Below are 21,353 nucleotides of genomic sequence, written 5' to 3'. Positions count from 1 at the left end.
TAGTAAGTTAGTGATGTCATCAGTCCCCTCATTATTTTTTGCGTACCGACCAGGATGTGAATATAATTGTGTTGTGTGAAATTAAGCGAAAATTAAAAATGTCATAACATTCTTATTTTACATCCGATTTTGATGAAATTGTCAGTGTTATGCTCGTTAGACTTTTCTCTTTTTATATTCATCAACTTTTTGGGGGTGGACTCGGCTTTAAAATTGATGCTGGATACGCTAGTGTACCTGTACATCGTCATTCTCTTCTTACAGTGGTCTCAATACGAAACATATTCCCTTCTTCTTCAATATTTACCATATAAGACCTACTCTTTCTCACTCACGACGTGTCCCCACCCCCCCCCCCCTTAGCTCAACGCCTCCCGGGTCCTTCCCTCAGCTTCTTTATAACAATCATATTATTCAAAGGGGCTTTGGCAATTGCTCGTGCGATCGTTTGCGATCATTTGGTCACAATATGTTGCGCATAATCGCAACGGTTGTAAGCAGTCGCACTACCAATTGTGAAAGGGGCTTTAGACCACAACGTGATTATTATCATTCGAAATAATGATCATATAAACACACATGAATACTGAAATAGCAAGCGTTATGAATGAATTGTTGATATTCGCTCTTTATTTTTACTCTGTGTTGTTTTACAATCAGGGTATACCATCGAAAAAAAAAATGCGTCCTGTGCATCATACAAACAACATTTGTTCTGTAATCTCAAATCAACGATGGAAACCAATTGGACCCGGTTAGAACAACCTGCAGGAGATAGAGAGAGAGAGAGAAAATACACATTTACTTCTCTAATTTATTGGCAATCATAAGACACTGTTTTACCGATCTTAATAGATAAAAATGCAATTATCTAAAAGCCGAAAACCCCAAAGCTACAGATTTATTTTTGGTGACTATTAACCAAAATTCGAATGCCAGTTTTGCCCAAGAATGTTCTCTCCGAATTTGTATGTGTTGATTCATGTTTTGTGAATGAGCTTATGCTTTAAAATGTTTTTTTAAGTATTTCTTCACTTATTTACTTCACGTACACGAAATATTGGAAAAACAAAACATTTTTTTTAAATTCAAATATGGCAGTTTTGTTACCTTAATTGTAAAAACAACCCATGTCTTCTTTATTAGCCTCAACTGGATTTTAATACAGGTTTTCAAATCGGATGGAGACGAATTTAAACTTGACGCTAGATTATTTGAAAGTTTATAAGCAAGTGTTCATTAGTTTTTAAATAGGTTTATCGCTGTTTGGATTTTATATAATTTATCTTTCTTCCAGGGCTATCTCTATTCAATATGCACATCGACATTATTTTTTTCGTTAAATAATGATAAATATACTTTTTAATTTCTTTTTTTTGGCACACTTTGCTATAAAAGTCAGTTCAATGATATACATGATAACTATACAGCCATATTTCATTTTCCTTTAGTTTTATTCATGTCTACTTCTTAGCTCCATTTTGGTGAGGGATAAAATGAAACATTCTGATGAGAAAAGACAATAGGAATTTGTTTAAACACGTGCACACGTTGGTATCAATAATGAATAAAGTATTTCATATATTTGATGCAAGATAAAATCAATGTAGATGAAAATGACTCAGTCAAAGGCCGTGCCGGAAATCGAACCCTAGACTTTCATGGTGTAGTCAGGCGCCTGACCACACGCTATTGTCCGCATGTTGTCATCATCATTGTTCTTGATTTTACCATTTCTATGGCAGGGGTCAGCTTGATTTAATAAATTTCAACTAAAAGAAGCAATGGAATATTTTTTAAAATTTTAGTTTTTTTTGCACCTTTTCTCGAAGGATTGCTCCTTTTGTGCACCATGTTTAGTTGTGCAGAATTCCACAGGAAAGTTCATTTGGAGACACAGTTGTACCGAAGCTTCATCCAGAGGATAGTTATCTTCGACTGTAAGAAATATCAAGAAAGTTAATCAAAAAAATATTTATTTATTTTTTTATTTTGAATGAATTTTGATATCGTATTAGATTTTGGCCTAATCGAAAAAAAAATATTTCACCCATTTTCTTACTTTTACTCCATTTTCCTTCTTTTTTAACTTAGCCTTTTGGGTTGTGAATTTTTTTTTCTTTTTTTTTTGGGGGGGGGCAAGGGTACCCTAGTCCCCCATCGATATGCCTATTATATCTTTTCAGAAAAGCGACGTTTTCGTTCTTTTTTTGACGGTCTGTATGTACATTATAATGTTATGTTATGGGCATGGCGGGTGGTACCGACAGGAGCGGTTTTAGGGGGGGGCTTTGGGGCCTGAAGCCCCCCCCCAAAAAAAAAAATCGCTACATAATTGATTAATGCAGTATTCCATTCATGTCGTCAAGAGCTCTAAAATCAAAGTTTTTAATATTCAAATTCTAACATTTTCTCGCTCGGTCGTTAAACGCTCCCTCGCAAAATATCATCTAAATGAAGAATACATTAATGCTCTCTCAAAGTGTTAGTATAAGAAATAAATAATCTCATGCAATAGGCTATAGTAAACCACCTTGCAACATTTTTTCCAAATTAATCTCCCTATGTATACTTCACCCACGAAGAAATGCCATAAAATTGAAGTTTAAACTCTTAACCTGTCGTGTTTTGCATTTCAAAAGCACTCCAATATTTGTCATTCTTTATATTTTTCTTTAAAAATGTCTCTGTCGCTAAATACTCCCCGATAGAGGCTAAACTTATTGAAAACATGTATTTTAGAGTCAGTAGTATCGATCCATGTTTTGGATGGCGAGAAGGGGTAAAGAAAATGTCCAAAATATTTCGGAGCGCTCTGCGCGCTAAATTATTATGCAGAATTTTGCAAGTGAAGCTCATCGAAAAGTTTACAGTCTTATATGTTTAAATAGTATTTTCATGTCAAGTCTGATGGTTTTATAGCGGTTTCAGATGTTTGTCAAACACATTTTTGCAATGGATTTTTAAATTCGTCAATCTGTCAAAATTATTGGGCAGGGCAAATCGATATGTTTGCCGCATCTCCAATATTTTCATGGCGATCGTCCCCTACCCCATGATAGAAGCAAGATGTAGAATGAATGAGTCTTCTCTCTACAATATGCTCGTGTGTATATTTTTGTGTTATCATTGGGCCATTTTGGGAGCCTTTATGAAAGTCGAATGAGTATCCCATTCAGCAATTTAACGATGTTGCAGGTGTAGGCCTATTTATTTGTAAAGTTCATAAATTGCTCCAAATGCTAGGTTTCACTTCAAACATTTCCTCCCTGGTCACCACATTTAATCGTAATATTTTCAAGGGGTGTCAATGATATTAAAACCCCATCTTCTCATTCTCCTGCAATGTTATATTATACCTTTTGCGTTCAAAGTCTTTAAAAAAACCCTCAGTTCTGAGAAAGTAACAAATAACACAAACCCATTTCCTGAAATCCATTCCAGCCCCCCCCCCCCCCCTTTATCGTTAAATTCCCTCATCTACATCCGTAACACCAATCAAGCCCTGATGCATGATATAGATGGAAAATTCTGAAACACTTTGAAAATGTGATTTTTTTTTATTTGGTCACTACACTCCCTCGCATGATATTAGGAATAATATTATAGGAGGGGGACTAGCTGTTTGGTGTGTATAAGGCTATCCACAGTAGGCCATTTTCATTGTATTGAAAAACCCAACGTCGAAAATTTTTCAAGTCCCCTGAAGCCCCCCCCCCCCCAAAAAAAAAAAGGTCTAGAACCGCGCCTGCATGGGAACCGATTGCTTTGATAGGCGTGCTAATATACTCTTCTTCAAAAATGTGCTTCATTTGACTACTCTTTGTTCGTTATGGAGCAGCTCCTGACAAGGAATGTCTAGTCAAATTTCGACCGGATTCTGTTTTATTATGTGCTTTCATGTTGTTACAGTTGTAAATCAAAGCTCTCTGTTTTTATCATATTAATTCAAATTTCCTCTTATATAAGTAAGTCATTAGAAAGTTGTTTCCTCTAGAATGTCTAAATAAACTGAAAGAATTCTGAAATCTCCATTATGATATCATGTAATATTGACCTGGGATGTGACCAACAATGAGATCAGTAGCTTAAATTGCGAAAACTCAGATACTTTTGTAGTTACACAAAAAGGTGTATTTGAGCTGAAAAAAAAATAGCTAAAGAGCTGAACTCTCACACCTTTGGTCAATTCATGTGATCTAACAAAATTAATATGTTCTGATTCCGTCCCATTTCAAGAAATAAGGCAAGTAAGTATTTATTCATGTCTTTACTTACAATGTTCAGCATTGTTTATGCCGTTTTGAGACATGACATCAACGAAAACACAGCACAGCAATATGGAAATGAAAATAATCTTGTGCGCCATCTTGGAAATTGGAATGCAATTCGCGGGTCTTCTCCTGATGAAGTCTATATTGGTTTAGGATGAAAAGCAAAAAGTATTCACATTTCAACAATATAGATTAAATGAGTTATAACTGAAAAATCAAATGTCAAATTAGAAAGCTGATGATTACCTACATTACGACTGACCACACTGTCATGGACTGTCTTGCATTTTTAAAGAATGAACGAAGGCATACAATGTAACTTGAAATTAAGTCTTTTAAACCACGTAAACTGTTACTCGTAGATGGAGAATATACTGCAATGCTTGATTTTCAAGTGGTGACTTTTTGGTGTTGGTATAGGGAAGATTTAGTTCAGTATCTGGGAACAAACATACGGTCAACCTGGTCAAGCTATCATTAATAGGCCTAATTATGGTTTGACTCATTATTCTGTATACCCAGATCGAGGTTGGAACTGTTGAAGGCATGCGAAACCCTATATCCACCATCAGCACCAACATCGAAATTTTGCATGAAATTTCGATAATCTAATAATCGAACAAAAAATGTTTCACCCATTTTCTTACCTTTACTCCATTTTCCTTCTTCTTTTTCTTAGATTTGTTGGGTTGTGAAATATATATATATATATTTTTTTTTTTGGGGGGCAAGGTTACCCAAGTCCCCCATCAATATGCCTATTATATCTTTTCAGACGAGCGACGTTTTCATTATTTTTTTGAGGGTCTGTATGTACATTATATAATGTTATGGGCTTTACGGCGGGTGGTACCGACAGGCACGGTTTTAGGAGAAGTGGTCCTTTGGGGCCTGAAGCCCCCCCCCAAAAAAAAAAAAAATTGAATAATACAGTATTGCATTCATGTCGTTAAGTGCTCTAAAATCAAAGTTTTTTAATATCCAAATTCTAACATTTTCTCGCTCGGTAGCTAAACGCTCCCTCGCAAAATATCATCGAACTGTTAAAAAAAAAATAATTGAATATTCATATTATCTTTGGCTGGTCCTTAAATGCATTCTGCGTTACGGAATTCTTATACTGTTCATTAGTATATCACGGGGTGTACCAGTGCCAAGTTTAAAACCAAGTATCCACGGATATACATGCATCCCTTAATGTTACGAATTCGCCTCAGTCTTACTATTCTCAAGTTTCTTTCTCCAGTAAGTGGTTGCACAGAGTAAATATAATATCTGAAAATGCCTTTGTAATAGCATTTCATTGACTTATATGTCAACGTTGATAACATACATGTCGTAATCATAATATAACACAATTAGCTTAAGGCACCAGAAATGTGTCTTATTACATGTACATTCTCATAATGTCAAAAAAAAATTGATGTTTTTATGAAACAATTATGTTGGCAACATTGTATGTCCACGTTGAGATATGATTTTAGGAGATCATAATGGGAGAAACTGTATTAAATTGACTTCTTGTATCCTTGATTTGCTTTGAAAATGCTATCCTCTGAAGACTTATACGAGTGTTACGTAATAGAATTCGTAAATCATACAAATTGCATGTAGTGTAATTAGATTCTATTAGTAATAATGAAGTATATAAGTCTGAGAGGATCCCATCCTGCATCAAAACTATTTGATTCCCCTCCCGGATAATTACATAGTCAATTTCGAGATGCAGTAGTGTTTTGTACAAAATTTGAATGCAAATTCATAAATTTTTAAAGAATTTTATTAGGATTATTGGAATTTCAATACCACTTTTTTAGAACACGAGGGAAATTTCAGGGGGCCTCCCATTTAACACAAGAATCGTTACCCTATGTCCTACATACGTTACCACCATTGACTTACTTACCCTATCGAGCCTATAGGTCTCAACAACAACAAAACAGATGACGAGAAGAGTAGCAACGAGGTGGCGTAAAGAACTGTTCACGATCAGAAACTGATGAACGCTGTTTTATAAAGGACACCGTGACTCCTCCTTTCGTGACCTAAATATGGGAAGAGAAGGCAATACCAGCATATCTACAATAACAATTTAAAGATTTATTGCAGTTCGTCGAAATCAATTTTTCATCTGAAAGATATCGAACAAATTACATTTGTTTGTTTGTTACGGCCCTTGCTCATTTGCACTGCACCATTAATTCGATGTCTTGATTGATTTATATACTCCGATTTGATATTCATTGAAAATTTACTGAAACTATTGTTTCCAAAGTCCATATGTCATTCATTGTTCTTTTTATCAAAATGATAAACAATAATAACTATTTTCAATATGTTATAGAAGGCTTGAGTGGTATCGCCCAAACAGGTGGATAATCGTTTTTATATTAATCAATCAAATATATTTATACATTCAATGTCTGTTAATTTTGGTGAAGATCTATATGACAAGGAGGTCATGAACTATTAGATCCGTGGTTTTGTTTCTATCAATCATGTCAATTGTTATTGATTAAAAAAAACTATTAATAACTACTAAATTAAACATGAAATTAATCTAAACAACGCAGAAACAACAATCTAATTAGAACCAGTAATGGAAATGATATTCTCCTTCGGGGTACCAGTAGATGCGAAAACAATCTTTTTTATAAAGATATTCATGAGCTGAAACACACTCGTATGCATTTGTTTATTTCATGCATGGTGAGTGATCGCTCTTTATGCAAAGCTTGATTTTGATAACCATATATGAGTCTAACTCAATCGTTGCATAAAACTCACTATCAAACTCAAGTGGAAACCTTTATTTTGAATGATTCGCCTATCATGGTATAGACACAAATTTGACCTGTCAGGAGACACTTTATCCTATTATTTCCCATAGGACACTTCCATAATGAACAACCTATTCGTACATCCGACCCCCATTTTACTTAAGTGTTACTTCACTTCATAGACTGACCAAGTCGTAGTCCTTTAAGAACATTACAGACTGTCAAAAAGAACAAGAAACCAGAGACAGAAAATTTCATGGAAGGTTCCACATCGGGGTTGGACGTACATATTTTATGGAATTGCCCCCATAGCAACAGAATATCAATTCATATTTTGACCTATAGATATAAAATTGTTATTCACACATAAAGTATGGAAGTAATAATTTTCTTGACGATGATTATTAAAGGAATTGAACAAGGTTCAGATGAAAATATCATTAGCGGTCGACACCACTTTATATATTTCATACAATCCTTTATAGCTGTAGTCTATACATTTATAGGATATTCCAATAAAACCCTATTCGAGGAGTCGGCTAGAAGACGAAATCCGTACATGGGGAAGATTTTATTTCATTATCAAAAATGCAGTGTGAGTTTTCATCTATACAGTTTCTTGAAATTTGCGTCTCTTGGTTCGTGAGAGATGTTGTCGTTCCCACTAACAAATTTCCGTCAAATTGAAAGCTACTGGTACCTGCACGGCCATAAGATACCGGCGTTTAACTCTTAACGGTTCTTACTTAGTATTCGTAAATGTATGAGGATTTAGTATCTAACTGCAAAGTGATTTTTCATTCACCTTACAAACATGCAGAAGTTAAAGTCTTCTTGAACTTGTGTGTTTTTCTCATGATTCATATGCGTATGGGATATACAGTTAAATAGGTTCGACGTTATTTACAATCCAGACAAATTGAAGTTTAATCCGCCATTGAAGACAACGGGTAGGTGATGATGATTCTTTACAATACTGTAATTTCCTCTCTTTGCGTTCAATTTCTTTTTGGACTACACGCATTTCAACCTGTTGCTTGCAACGAGAACTGCAAAGCTCCAACGATCCACGCCGGATCTAGCACCATCGAGGGATCTTGTTCAACGTTCCATGCCAATGAACTTGGAGTTAAGCGCCAAGTGGCATCTTACCGTGGTCTTCGCTATGCAAAGCCTCCTGTGGGACGCCGACGATTCACTCCTCCAGAATTGCATGATTTGGACTTGAAAGTAGACGGAAATTCGGGCGGACCAAGTTGTCCACAGGGACCTCATCCAGTATACAACACCGAGTCTGGCAGTGAAGAAGATTGCCTCTTTCTTGATGTTTTTGTGCCTCTGCCACAAGTGGGTACAAGTTCTTCCCATGTCTACATGTAGTTTGAAATTTGCATGCAAGAACATTATGCATATGCCAACGTAACATTGCACGAAATGATAAATGTAAAAAGTTTAAAAATGCATAAAAGGCTTGCCATTGGTTCTGGTATCAGAAAGGCGGTATACTATGTACCAGATCATTAATTTTGTAGCATATAATAGGGGTTATATGCCTGTTTAGGCCGACTGTACGCCATACATTGGAAATATTAGCTACATCATGTATATAGACCGTCTTACAAAACGATCCGAATTAAGATTGATATAGGCCTAATTATTCTGTCTATATACTACACAATAAATGTCGTTTTCAGTTAATTTAAAATCGGTAGCAATTTTTCTTTGTAAGACCAAGGACTTACCATGGCATTTCATTGGTGAGACCAGGGTCCGTTTCATAGAAGACTTAAAATTATAGTAAACTTTGACATTTGGCAACTACCATGGCAACAGGACGCAGTAGCCAATGTTTCCATGGTATATACAGTGCGTATCAAAAAAAAGTTTACACTTAGAAAAAATCCTGTAAAATTATATATTTGTAATATCCTGAAGACTTTTCCACATTTTAACATTGGTGCAGATCCATTCGAGCAAATTACGATATAACTGTCTAAAAATATTTCCGCTTAAGCGAGCACCACTTACTTTTGAAAAGTTAGTCAAAAACGATTTGCGCAGAACTTTGAAATTGTTATGCAAGTAAAAGTAGACCTTAATCATGAAGAACACGTGGAATTTAGCTAGAAAAATTGATTTGATGATATCTTTTACCTTTTTAAAGTTGTTTCCTTGCCCAAAACACTTCGAAGAGTGCATTGCGCCCCACCCCACTCCCCCACACACCGAGGCCGTCGTGACGATATTTGCTTTACACTGAGCTGTGGTTTACATGAAATGGCTTAGACTTTATTTTCATTTTGTTAATCAATGTCAAGCTTGGGAAAAGTGAGGAGAAACAAGTATAAAATGAAACATGAAATGTAAACCCACTTTAAATGATACAAACCTAGTGAAAAAATGCTGGAGATGTCTGATCTAAACTTTTGTTCAGATTTTGAGCCAGCTGGCATATAAAAGGTAAAGGTTGTGCTTACTATGTGTTGAAATTTCAATATGGGTGGCAAATTGTTACAGAATGCTTGAATGTATCCGTTTTGTTTCAATTGACTAAAAGTGCAAGAGAAATGGACGAGAACTGTTTCGCAGTGTACGATAGATGAGATAGATGAGCCCCAAACCCAAGATTATATGTGAAAAAATTACCCACATGTTGTATATTTTTTAATTCCCAGGGCTTTTTCAAAGTGTAAACCTTTTGTTGATACGCACTGTATAGCTTATACAAGTCATGGAATACGTGTGATGAACAAGTGAAATTGAAAATGTTTATGATTTATGTTTACACTTTTTATTGATTCTTCGTGTCAATAACTCATAACTTATCCATATATTTTCTTTCTTATGTAGAGGGAAGTGCCCCTCGCTGTGCTGGTATGGCTTCATGGAGGTGGTTTCATGTATGGCGCTGGAACAGTTCCAATGTTATCTCCCCTTCCATTGGTCGCTTTAGGTGACGTCATAGTGGTAACCATAAACTACCGTTTAGGAGCTCTTGGATATCTAACCACGGGTAATAAAGTCACTTCTCAGTTTTTAAAGTTTTTCTCTGTCTGCCCCCCCCCCCCATCGGCCTCTGTCTTAGCTTATGAGCATAACCAGTTGTTTTATCGAATCGCAGTGAAGTCTGTCTGGATCTGAACTGATTTTACACGGAGGCATTATTAAGCTGGTAAAATTACTCTCTTACTCCCTTTCTCTCTCACTAACTAAATTTTATGGACAAGCAGAAATGTCATGAAAACGAACACACAAAATAATCAATAGACATGATTAAAATAATGATCGTTAACATCGTGTACAGTATCGCGTACATCATTCACCCTTATGTTCTCCTCTACCATGCGCTTATTCGAAGGGGGCTTTGGGGGCCCCAAGAATAGGCGAAAAGGGGCGCGAAAAAAAAAGAAAATAGAAAAGGGCAGAAAAAAAAGAAGGGAAAGAAGAAGAGATGGAGAAAAGAAGGGAAAGAGGAAGAGAAAGGTAAAAATGGGAAAGAAGAGGAGAAGAAAAAACCTGAAGAAGATGGAAGGGGAGGGCGCCGAATTGATGTTTGACCTAGGGGCGCCGAATTGATGTTCAACATAGGGGCTCCATAGCCTTAGTGATTGCAATATTCAAATGCTCATAACTTTCTTATTATTCGTCCGATTTTTCTCAAATTTTCTTTGTTCTTATTCTTTGATTTTTTTTTGTTTCGCCACAAACCGACTTATTCCAAATGTTTCAATCCCCTTTAAGCAAATTCATGATCATGATAGCCAATAATTACACTGAATCTCTTTGGTTTTTTTTTCTGGGACGCACTGTATAATGCATGCATGGTCACAGCTTTTAGTCTTTCCATTTTTATTTCATTTTATTCAGTAATTGACTGTTCGTAATATGACCGTGCATTATATGTTATTTTCTCTCTTATTAAACTCAGGGGACAATATCATACCACCAAACCTCGGTATTATGGACCAAATAACAGCCTTGAATTGGATTAGGAAATACATATCAGGTGAGCGGTCGAATTATAGTTCTACGCTTTTCTAGATATTTTTGGTTATTATGTGTTTGGGTTTATTGATATAAATGCATCATTCAAAATCAAAGGTTTTGTTCTTGTGATGATCCAAATTCTTTGTTACGATATTTGTACATACCTATATTCTATATGGACCACTGAATAATGCCGAGGAAACGATATTGGACTGAAGTGAATGGTATAGATCGTATGATGGGATATTATTATTTTTATTGCACACTGGAGATTTATTTCAGTGACTTGTAAAGAACCCCCCCCTCGCGGTATTCAATATTTTGAAGCATGCAAAAAACTATCGCCTTTTTAACTGTTTACACTGCTGTCGTCTTTGATCACTGGTCAGATATTGACAATTTGAAGGGCCTTTTCTTTCTTTCATTTTTCTCTCATTTTCCTTTTTTTGCGTGCGTTTTTTTTTTCGCTGGCACCTGGAAGTGGCATTTGGGACACGTACCGACTCCTCGATTTTGCACCTCCCCCACATACGCCACTATAAAATAATTATATTCCCGTGAAGCAAGAACGGCGGATAAACCTGAATGGTTTTGATATGAACTCTTTATAAACTGGGACGAATGTCCAGATGAAAAGAATAGAGCGGGTATATTGAGTATGTCGAGAAAAATATGATATTCTCATTGTCAATCATCAATACCACTAAACTTCTCGTTTTCTTTTATCCTCTATATACTTGTTCATTATATTGCACACCCACAACCCACCGCTACATCCACCTCTCCCACTCCCCTCTTTCTCTCTCTCACTCTCTCTCCCTCTCTCTCTCTACTTGTTCATTGAACCTCTATGGCCTACTTGTTCAATGAACTTCGAAGGCCTACTTGTTCATTGGACACCGACAACACCCACCGCTCCATCCCTCTCCGTCTCACTTTCTCTCTCTGTACAAAAAACATAATGTTTATGCTTTCCGTATCGTCTTGAGGAAAGTCATATCTTGCGTAACTTAAAAACTGCAAATGAAACACCCAACCCCGGCTTTTTACTATTTCAAACATACAAGACAATGATCAAACTTTACCGAAGGCAACCTGCTGAATCTCCAATTTTCACATTTTCATTATTTTTTTTGTTTTGAAGTAGTATTCATTAAAACATTCAGTTCAAAATCATACATACAATAGTATATTAACAAAACATTGTTCACAAAGTCAAATAAATAATTATTCAAAATACAAAAAAGAATTGTACACACACAAAAAAAATACATAATATAACATTCGAGTCATCAGGAACAAAATAGTTATAACAAAAGAATTTATAGCGACGCAATTGAACTGAATGAGTGAACGAAGTAAAAGCCCTCCCATCCCACCTGCCCCCCCCCCCCCCACATCCCATCCAAGCCCAGTAAGCGCGGCCTGCTTCTCTCCCCTCAACCCTAGCTACCCTCCATTTCAGTCTACATTCTGAGCCACAAGCATGATCTAACTTGTGCACCTGAATCTTCACTCTAAATGCAAAAGAGCCACCCCGGCCCCCAAACACACCCCTCCCAGAGAGAGATAAGAGACTAGTCACTCCAAAAGCGGGATCCATATCCCCGAGAGCGCGCCATAGCTCCCTCTGGAGCGAACAGCATTATATTTATTTTTATTTATTATTTTTAATTTTCACTCCAGAAGGAACCAAAATGCACCCAAAAGATACCAAGCCCACCCCAAAATGACCGCCCCGAAACCCTCCAAGAGGAGTGCGACCATAGGACCAGACCATCTCCCTCGCAATTAGAGTGTTTAATTGATGGATATAATTAGATATCAAGAATCTGAAATAATAAATTAGAAAAATTTGAGTCCTTACATCATCGACTCCCTTAGTTTCATATACTGCGTATAATATACATAATATACAAACTTCATACAGGACTAATCTAATTCAATTATTATTCCATGCGTCCATCAAATGATAAGCAATGAACATGAAATGCATTATATGCACTATATTCCTCTTTAGGTATAGGTTACATGAACTTGAATCGTCGTCATATCGCCAAGCACCTCCACCTCCATCATCCTTACTTAATCATGTTTCATATCATCCATGATATATATATGTATGTATATATATATATATATATATATATATATATATATATATATATATATATATACAGTAGGAAAGATCAACATTGGGATAAGGTACAAAATCCTAAGTTATAATTTCTTTTCCAATATTCAACCCATCTGGGATTTTTGGGGTGTGATAGCCCACTTATAAGTTGAATAATTGAACCTGACATTTTTTTTTTTGGGGGGGGGGGTCTTCTGCCTTCCTTAATGTATAATACTACGTTATGTATGATTATTGCTACCATAACGGATGTATGGAATGCTCTTTTTTTTGCTCATGTAAGCAAGTCTATTTAAAGCCAATACTTTTTCATGTTAATGCAAATTCACCCATTCAGTTTCATTGTATGATTGCTTTTTGTTTGCAATCAATATCTTATTTCTTTGTAATTTTACTGTTTATGTACATTTCAATTTCCCTTGAACCAGTATAGGTTCATGGACCTGGTTTTGCTTGTTACTCTTTCATTGTTTTACTTTTTTTGTATATTGCTTTTGATGATTACAATCAAATATAGATATCAATGTGAAATAAAAATGGAAAATTTAGATGCCATCAATTCATTATTAATCAGTGCTAAATAAATGTCTTATTTTTCGATGTGTTATATTTAAGTGCCTTTTTCAATCTCTTCTCTGTAGCATTTGGAGGTGATCCAAATCGAGTATCTCTCTTTGGTGATAGCGCGGGATCAGCAAGCATTCATATCCATCTCATGTCTCCGTTGTCGTCTGGTCTATTTCATCGAGCAATAATGCAGGTATATATATATATACTCAGCGGGCACTTTTGAAAGATATATTATATCTCACGCGTACCTTATATGGTTAAGAATAGCCAGTGTGGTATTCAACATAAATTGTCTCCTGGGCTCGGTAACACAGAGGTTAACGATTAATCGCATCTTGATTTTTACGATTGATTGTACATTATAGTCAATGCAATCAATCGTAGAAAAATAATAAACGATCATTGCTAAGCTTTGTATTAGCGGGTGCCTGGTTATTGATAGTTTCCAGATTCAGATAACCTATTATGAACTAACAAAAATAACAGGAAATGAAAATGATAAAGAAATTAAGGGGGAAATGAGACATTAAACTATCTAAAGGTATAAATTTCATATAAAACGAATTATGTACAAAAATGGAATACAATTTGTGGAAATGGATGTCAACAAAAATTAACAATTAGCCTAGCGAGTAATCGGATGGGGGCAAAATGACTACAGGCAGACAAGAAGCTTATTTTTATTAATCGATCAATATTTCATATTCTTATATCAAGTGATGGATATCGACTCATATCTTGACTTACTTGTTATTGTCTCCCTTCTTTCATAGAGTGGAGCATCAACATCATCATGGGCAAGGTCTCCCGACCTAGCAACAGCAAGAAACAGAGCTCATACCCTAGGTCGACTGGTGGGGTGTGGCGAAGTGCCATCTTCTGCACAACTTTTAGAATGTCTGGAACAAATTCCTGCACATGAAATTGTTGCTAAGCAGCAACTAGTATGTTCACCTTCCCTTTAATACATTTTGTAAAGCATCGAATTAGAATTCGAAAAAGAAACTTCCATTTCATAGATATCAAAGACTTTAGGGGGAACAATACAGAGGAATGGAAAAACGAACAGAAAAAAGAAGAAGATAGGAGATCTTGAGGAGAAATATCGGAAGAAGATGAAATAAATATACTTTCTTCTTTCAATTTCAAGTTTTGTTCGCATATTGCACAGTGATGTTTCACATTATGGTATAAGGGTTAATGGTGTATCTGAGCTCTTATCTTAATTCATCGTGTTTATTTAACAGGTGTTAGCTGACATGGGAGATTCAGCTGATATCGCATTCCTCCCCGTCATCGATCATGTAGTCATCCCTGATACTCCGGACACCGTTGGCAAAATGGGTTCGTACAACAATGTTAGTCTCATCGTTGGGGCTAACACAGATGAGGGGATGATGGCCATGATGAAGTTGTTTCCAAAGGCGATTACGACACCCACAGTCACTCGTCAAGAGCTGCGACATTACATGTCGACCGTTATCAAGGTGGAGGATTCCATCCTTCAAGACCTGATCGAATTGGTATACGATGTGGACATACATGAAAATCCTTCTCATACGAATAGGATGTACAGTGATCGTGGCCAAAATGAAGATGAGTACTTATCTGAGTACATGAATGATGGAACGTTGAACGTTTTTGACAAGCTCAATGACATCGTAGGCGATATGACCATGTTTTGTCCTACCATCGCTGTGGCAGATTTTGCAGCCGATGCGGGATTGAAAGTATACCGTTATCATATGACTCACAGGTGGGCATTTTAGGAATATTGAGTATGGATGTGTCATTGACAGATGTGTATCAATAATTGGATATTATTTTACGCCCACATGGGAGTGAACATTAGCGTCACCATCCGAAAGACGTAACCATGACTCGAACCTCAGCTCTTTCGTATCCTCTATCCATGATGTCCATGTAGCTTTGATTTCTTACGAATGCCGGTTACCCTAATCTTGAGTTATAGAAATATTTATTTAGGTTTTGCAACCAGTTCCACCTTCCTGACGTACCAGCAGTTCCGGTTAAAGGGGGCAAGGGGCTAGACCTCCGCCCCCTAAAAAAAAACCTGCCTTAAGTTGAAAAAAAATGAGTAGGCCATGGTAATAATTGGTTATGTTCCCTGATTGAAGTGCTTGGAATAAGGCAATCCATGGCATCCCAATGCCAAGACGGAAAATATATCGGTTTCGTGAACCCCGTCACATGCCCTAAGAATGTAACAATATGTATACCGTCATGACATCTTTCGGTAAAGTATTAATCTATTCTGAGGCACGCTAATGAAAATTGTTCTTATTTCAAATGTTATTTCTTTAATTCGATTGTGTTTGGTGATAATGTGTTTTAATCTTACTACGATTCTTTTCTATCTTATTAATCATTCAGTATGTGTATGTCGAAGTTGAAAAATGAAAAAAAAATGAAATCAATTGAATGAATGATTGATTATTGTTATTCTTAACTTGGGAAAATATACACAATTTCTTTTACATGCAGACCCAGCCAGTCATTTTGGCGTCCCTTAACTTGGACCCGTGTTAACCATGGTGAGAATCTTCTCTTTGTATTTGGGGTACACTTCCTACCCCATCTCAATTGGACCTTAACACCAGAAGAAGTAAATATGACGTCACACATCATCCAGTATTGGACCAACTTCGCCTCTTCGGGGTAATTATATTAGGCATACTTTAAACATACTTTTTACTTCACTTTGACAACCAGAATTTGCATTTATAAACCACTTGTAAATAATTCATCTTAGTTTTTATTCTGGTAAATGCGTTCAAAAGTTTGAAATCCTCACAGATTCACAATGATAGCATAATAATGATACTAATCAGATGTTTTTAGTACAAAGCTATATTCAAATCCCTTTTTTGATGACTAATTCCAAATATGAAATAAATCAGGAGAGAGTGAAGGAGAAATGCGACTTGAAAGTCAGACCCCATTTGCTGGTTTAGTTTTGTGAATTTGTTCTACTTTCTATTAGTCAGGGGCCTTAGGCCTTAAATTTGAAGTTTTGGGGACAGAGTTTACAAAAGCACCAAACTTTCCCTATGTCACTATTAGGTCAATAGCTTCATTTTTTCCCACAGAACATGGTGTTGAAAATTGCATCTTCATGCAAAAATATGCTAATTTATGCAAATTAGCAGTATTTTATGCATGAAGCCATATGCCATTAGGAATCAATTAATATTTTTTTTTAAAAAAAGATACCAAACTTTAGGAAAGTCTCTATCAGGTCAATAGCTTTAATTTTTCCCACAGGACATGGTGTTGAAAATTGCATCTTCATGCAAAAATATGCTAATTTATGTAAATTAGCAGTAATTTATGCATGAAGCCATATGCCAATGGGAATTAATAAAAGTTAATAAAAAGATACCAAACTTTAGGAAAGTCTCTATCAGGTCAATAGCTTTAATTTTTCCCACAGAACCTGGTGCTGAAAATTGCAACTTTATGCAAAAATATGCTAATTTATGTAAATTAGCAGTAATTTATGCATGAAGCCATATGCCAATAGGAATTGATTAATAAAAGTAAATAAAGAGATACCAAACCAAAGAAAGTCTCTTTTAGGTCAATAGCTTTAAATTTCCTTATCAAACATGATATTGAAATCATGTTTTTATGCAAAAATATGTTAATTTATGTAAATTAGCAGTTGATTTATGCATGAATAGTAAAAATTAGTAAAAAGGAATAAAAAGAAACCAAACTTAAAGAAAATCTCTATCAGATCCATAGATTTAATACCCTATCAAACGTGCCATTGAAAATCCTGTCTTCATGCAAAATATGCTAATTTATGTAAATTAGCAATTATTTTATATGTGTATTAAAATTAATCCCATTCCAGTGGGTCTAACAGTGGAAAAGGGGCCAAACCTTTGACGTACCTCGATCACTCAGTTCAAATCTTCGATTGTATGCTATTGAAAATCCTGTTTCCATGCAAAAGTGTGTTCTATTATGTAAATTAACAATAATTTATGTACAATGTATGAAGCTGTATTCCATTGACAAATATATATTATATAAAGCATAAAGCCGTATGCCAACCAGAATCGAGCCGAATTTAGCCCAAATCCTCCGATTTTCGCCAAATGACGACCTGAATAACGACCCGAATCGAACGATTATGCCCGAATTTGCAAAGTACGCCACAGAATTTTCCGAAAATGTGCCAAATTCTTTCGAAATGGGCTATAATTTACCGATTTGGCAGCTTTTTGGATGCCATCTTTCTAATTTCTGGCCAATTCATCTCATTCGTCTATATTCTTCTTTGTATTCGAGTAATGATTCATACGATATGGGGGGGGGGCAAGAGTCAGACCTTTAATTACTCTACGACTGATACGAATCGAGTCTTCCCAAAATGCCTCTAAAAATTCAACCGAATTCCATCTGAATACATCCCGAATGTGGCCCGAATGGAATTTTTGTGGTCACATTCGGGAATAGTCTGGAGGGTATTCGGCTGGTTTTGAACGTTTCAAAATGAGCTGAATTTTTCAGCGAATGTTCCCGAATTTCTTGCATTTACGAAGGCAAAACAGAATATTCCTGAATCCACCAGAATACGTGTATATGGTAGATTCGCAGCTGATTCGGTTCCGTTCTAACCCTAGCTTTAAGCAAAGGGTTACACCAAAACCAAATTCTCCCGAACAAAGTCGGATCAATTCTGCCCAAAATGGCCTGGATTCGGTACTTATTCATCTCGGATTCGGGGAGCTCCCGGAATCGCTTCGGAAGGATCCGGGACTATTCTGTTCTCCCTCCCCAATGGAAACATTCGTGGAGAGATTCTGCTTGTCTTGAAAATTTTAAAACCAGCCGAATATCCTCCAAAATACTCCAGAATGTGGCCAAGACACATTTTTTCGAGCCACATTTGGGATGTATTTGGATGGAATTCGGTTGAATTAATTTTGGGGAGGCATTTGGACAATTATCTTGGGAAGTCGATAGCTCTGATTCGGGACCTATTCCAGACAGATTCGACTCTGATTCGGCCTAAAATTGATTGGGAGAAATTGGTCTTGGTGTTACCTTAGTTTTAGAGATAGAGATCAATTCATAAGCCAATAAAGAAAAATCACTGAAATTATTCAAGTCACCTTCAATCAAGGGACGACAGAAAAAAAAGGAGGATCAGGTCTCTTTGCTCAAATCTTATGTGTCCCTGTTCTAAAAAAAATGTACATAGTTGTCAGAGGGGCAGACATGGACAGCTTTTCCTGCCATGAGAACCATCCCTATACCCTCCTCTTTCTGACAGGGGAAAACTCTACTTGGGAAAGAAATCTGACCTTTTGAATTGCTTTGAAAAGAAAGATGAAATACTGTTTATCTTTTCCATATGATTTCGAGGGTTTTTTTTATTGTGAAAGGGGTATGCACAGGATTTATAATTTGCATAAATTTGCATTTTAAACATGATGCTCTCCTCTGGTCGCATGGAAAGTCACCATAATGAATGAATTGTGTAACAGTGTCTCATATGCAGTGTTGTGCTTGTCCCTCGGTTTAAAACCTCAAAATAGGATAGTTGATGAGTTTTACACATATTTGCATAAATTTGCATTAACATTGAAAATTGATTCTTATTCAGGAGCTGTACAGAAATCAATCTAGATTTGATGCCCCGTCAAAATAAATCCCAAATACCCCCACCCCCCGAAAAAAGAAAAGAAATAGGCTTCTATAGAAAAGTTGAGGTCTGTACTATACATATACATTAATTCACGGTGAATAGTGTGATGTTGCATAATTTTGCATAAATTAGCCCTATGAAAAAGGATTCCAGTCATTGATATCGAGGCATCCTATCAAGAATTAATGCTTTTGGTACCAGTGACACATGTGGAAAAAAATTGTGATTTTGACAATTCTATATGTCGATATATGGTAATACATGTGTTTTTACATGTGATTTGCATATAATTTGCATAAATTAACCTTAAAAATTGATTCATACTCACCAATTTTATAAAAATCGACCTGCAGTTGAATGTTTAGCAAAAGAAGACCCAAATACACAAAAATTGGGCATTTAAAATTATTTTTAGTGAGATATTGTGAATTATGAGTTTTTTGCATAAAATTTGCATAAATTAGCATTTTAAAATAGGGTGCCCTTCACCGATTTCGGGGCACCCTATCTAGAATTAATGCTTTTGATACCAGGGACCCACATGCTAAAAATGGCGCTTTTGTAAATCCTGTCCCCAAAATTTTGCTAAGGCCCCTGACTATATACTTAGTCTAAAACTATACAGACCCAACGACTGTTTAGTGTCGGAAACTTGCGCATGAAAACTTGCGCTTTTAAACTAAATATTCTAGACACCACTGGATGGGTCAATGGTACAACTTCGTGCCAATTTAGCATCAGTCTGAGAAATATGACGAGAATTACTTTGAGTTCATAATTTTTCTTTATAAACTCTCTTACATACATGCAGAGACCCGAATCAAAATGAAGACAGTCCATGGCTGATGAAAGACTTACCAGATTGGCCGCTCTACGATCCCATCACAACAGATCTCTCGAAGAATATTTCACCAGCAATGACAGATGATTCCGCTTTCAAATCTAGAGAATGTAGATTTTGGAATATGATCTTCGCGCGTTTACAAACTCATCTTTGAAGACATCAATATAATGATATTATAATAATGATAACAGTAGTAATGATAATGACAATAATAATAGACCTAATAATGATAATAATAATGATAGTAATGATAATAATAATTGTTATCATTATCATCACTTAACAATAATAAATAGTATTTTGATTGTAAAAAAAATAGTTCTAAATGACCAAATCCAGAATACGTTGTGTGTCATTGTCATTGAGTTTTAAGGACGTGTATCAATCTGATATGGGACCTTAAACAGGCTTAAACATCACCATCTCAAAGACCACAGGGCTCGGACCTCTGCATCACCCTACTTCCCCCGTGTATTACAGGCGCACGCCACAATGCAGCACCCGGAAGATATGATTGTAGGCACTATTACTTCATATGATAAATAAAATATGGTGTCATCATAAATAATCAACGTTTTGATGTCGTGTTTCTCTCGGTTAAGAGTTGGCCCCTGTGGTAAACATTTGACCTTTAGCGTTGTTGATTTAGGCCTAAATGAATGATGTTGGTGATGATGATGAAATAGTGGTAGTGGTGAAGGTGAAGATGATGATGATGAAAATGATGGTGGTGGTGATGATGATGATGATGGTGGTGGTGGTGGTGATGATGATGATGGTAAAGATGATGATGAGGATAATGATGATGATGATGGTGATGATGATGGTGGTGGTGATGATGATGGTGGTGGTGGTGAAGATGATGGTGATGATGGTGGTGGTGGTGGTGGTGATGATGATGATGGTAAAGATGATGATGAGGATGAGGATGATGAGAATGATGGTGGTGGTGGTGGTGATGATGATGATGGCAAAGATGATGATGATGATGAGAAGGATGATGACGATGATGCTGCCAAATTCGATGCAGTTTAAATGATTTTTTTTTCAAAATTTTTTCAAAAGATACATAAAAGAT

General features: G+C 36.1%; 1 protein-coding gene and 1 long non-coding RNA gene across 4 annotated transcripts; one reads left to right on the top strand and one right to left on the bottom strand.

Moving 5' to 3' along the window:
• Positions 1 to 611: 611 nt before the first annotated feature.
• LOC121412199 lies at positions 612 to 6,319 on the bottom strand. The gene is made up of 4 exons (XR_005969567.1): positions 6,181 to 6,319; positions 4,279 to 4,413; positions 1,821 to 1,938; positions 612 to 765 (listed from the first exon to the last, which is right to left on the bottom strand). It is a non-coding gene; the product is annotated as an uncharacterized LOC121412199 (long non-coding RNA).
• Positions 6,320 to 7,793: 1,474 nt separating this feature from the next.
• Positions 7,794 to 20,840, top strand: LOC121410769 (cholinesterase 2-like). 3 transcript variants are annotated; one of them, XM_041603061.1, is made up of 8 exons: positions 7,795 to 8,401; positions 9,905 to 10,067; positions 10,983 to 11,060; positions 13,820 to 13,938; positions 14,522 to 14,692; positions 14,996 to 15,504; positions 16,254 to 16,427; positions 20,243 to 20,840. In XM_041603061.1, the coding sequence occupies exons 1-8, from the start codon at positions 8,012 to 8,014 to the stop codon at positions 20,427 to 20,429; spliced, it is 1,791 nt and encodes a 596-aa protein (XP_041458995.1). In that variant the 5' UTR covers positions 7,795 to 8,011; the 3' UTR covers positions 20,430 to 20,840. The 3 variants fall into 3 exon arrangements, with proteins under 3 accessions (XP_041458996.1, XP_041458997.1, XP_041458995.1); XM_041603062.1 differs by lacking the exon at positions 10,983 to 11,060 and having other exon boundaries at positions 7,794 to 8,401; XM_041603063.1 differs by lacking the exon at positions 14,522 to 14,692 and having other exon boundaries at positions 7,794 to 8,401.
• Positions 20,841 to 21,353: the final 513 nt, after the last annotated feature.

This window comes from Lytechinus variegatus, chromosome 3, assembly GCF_018143015.1.
Source record: "Lytechinus variegatus isolate NC3 chromosome 3, Lvar_3.0, whole genome shotgun sequence".
NCBI classification, from domain to species: Eukaryota; Metazoa; Echinodermata; class Echinoidea; order Temnopleuroida; family Toxopneustidae; genus Lytechinus; species Lytechinus variegatus.
The sequence above is the reverse complement of the archived record's forward strand: the minus strand, read 5'-3'. Positions and strand labels throughout refer to the sequence as shown.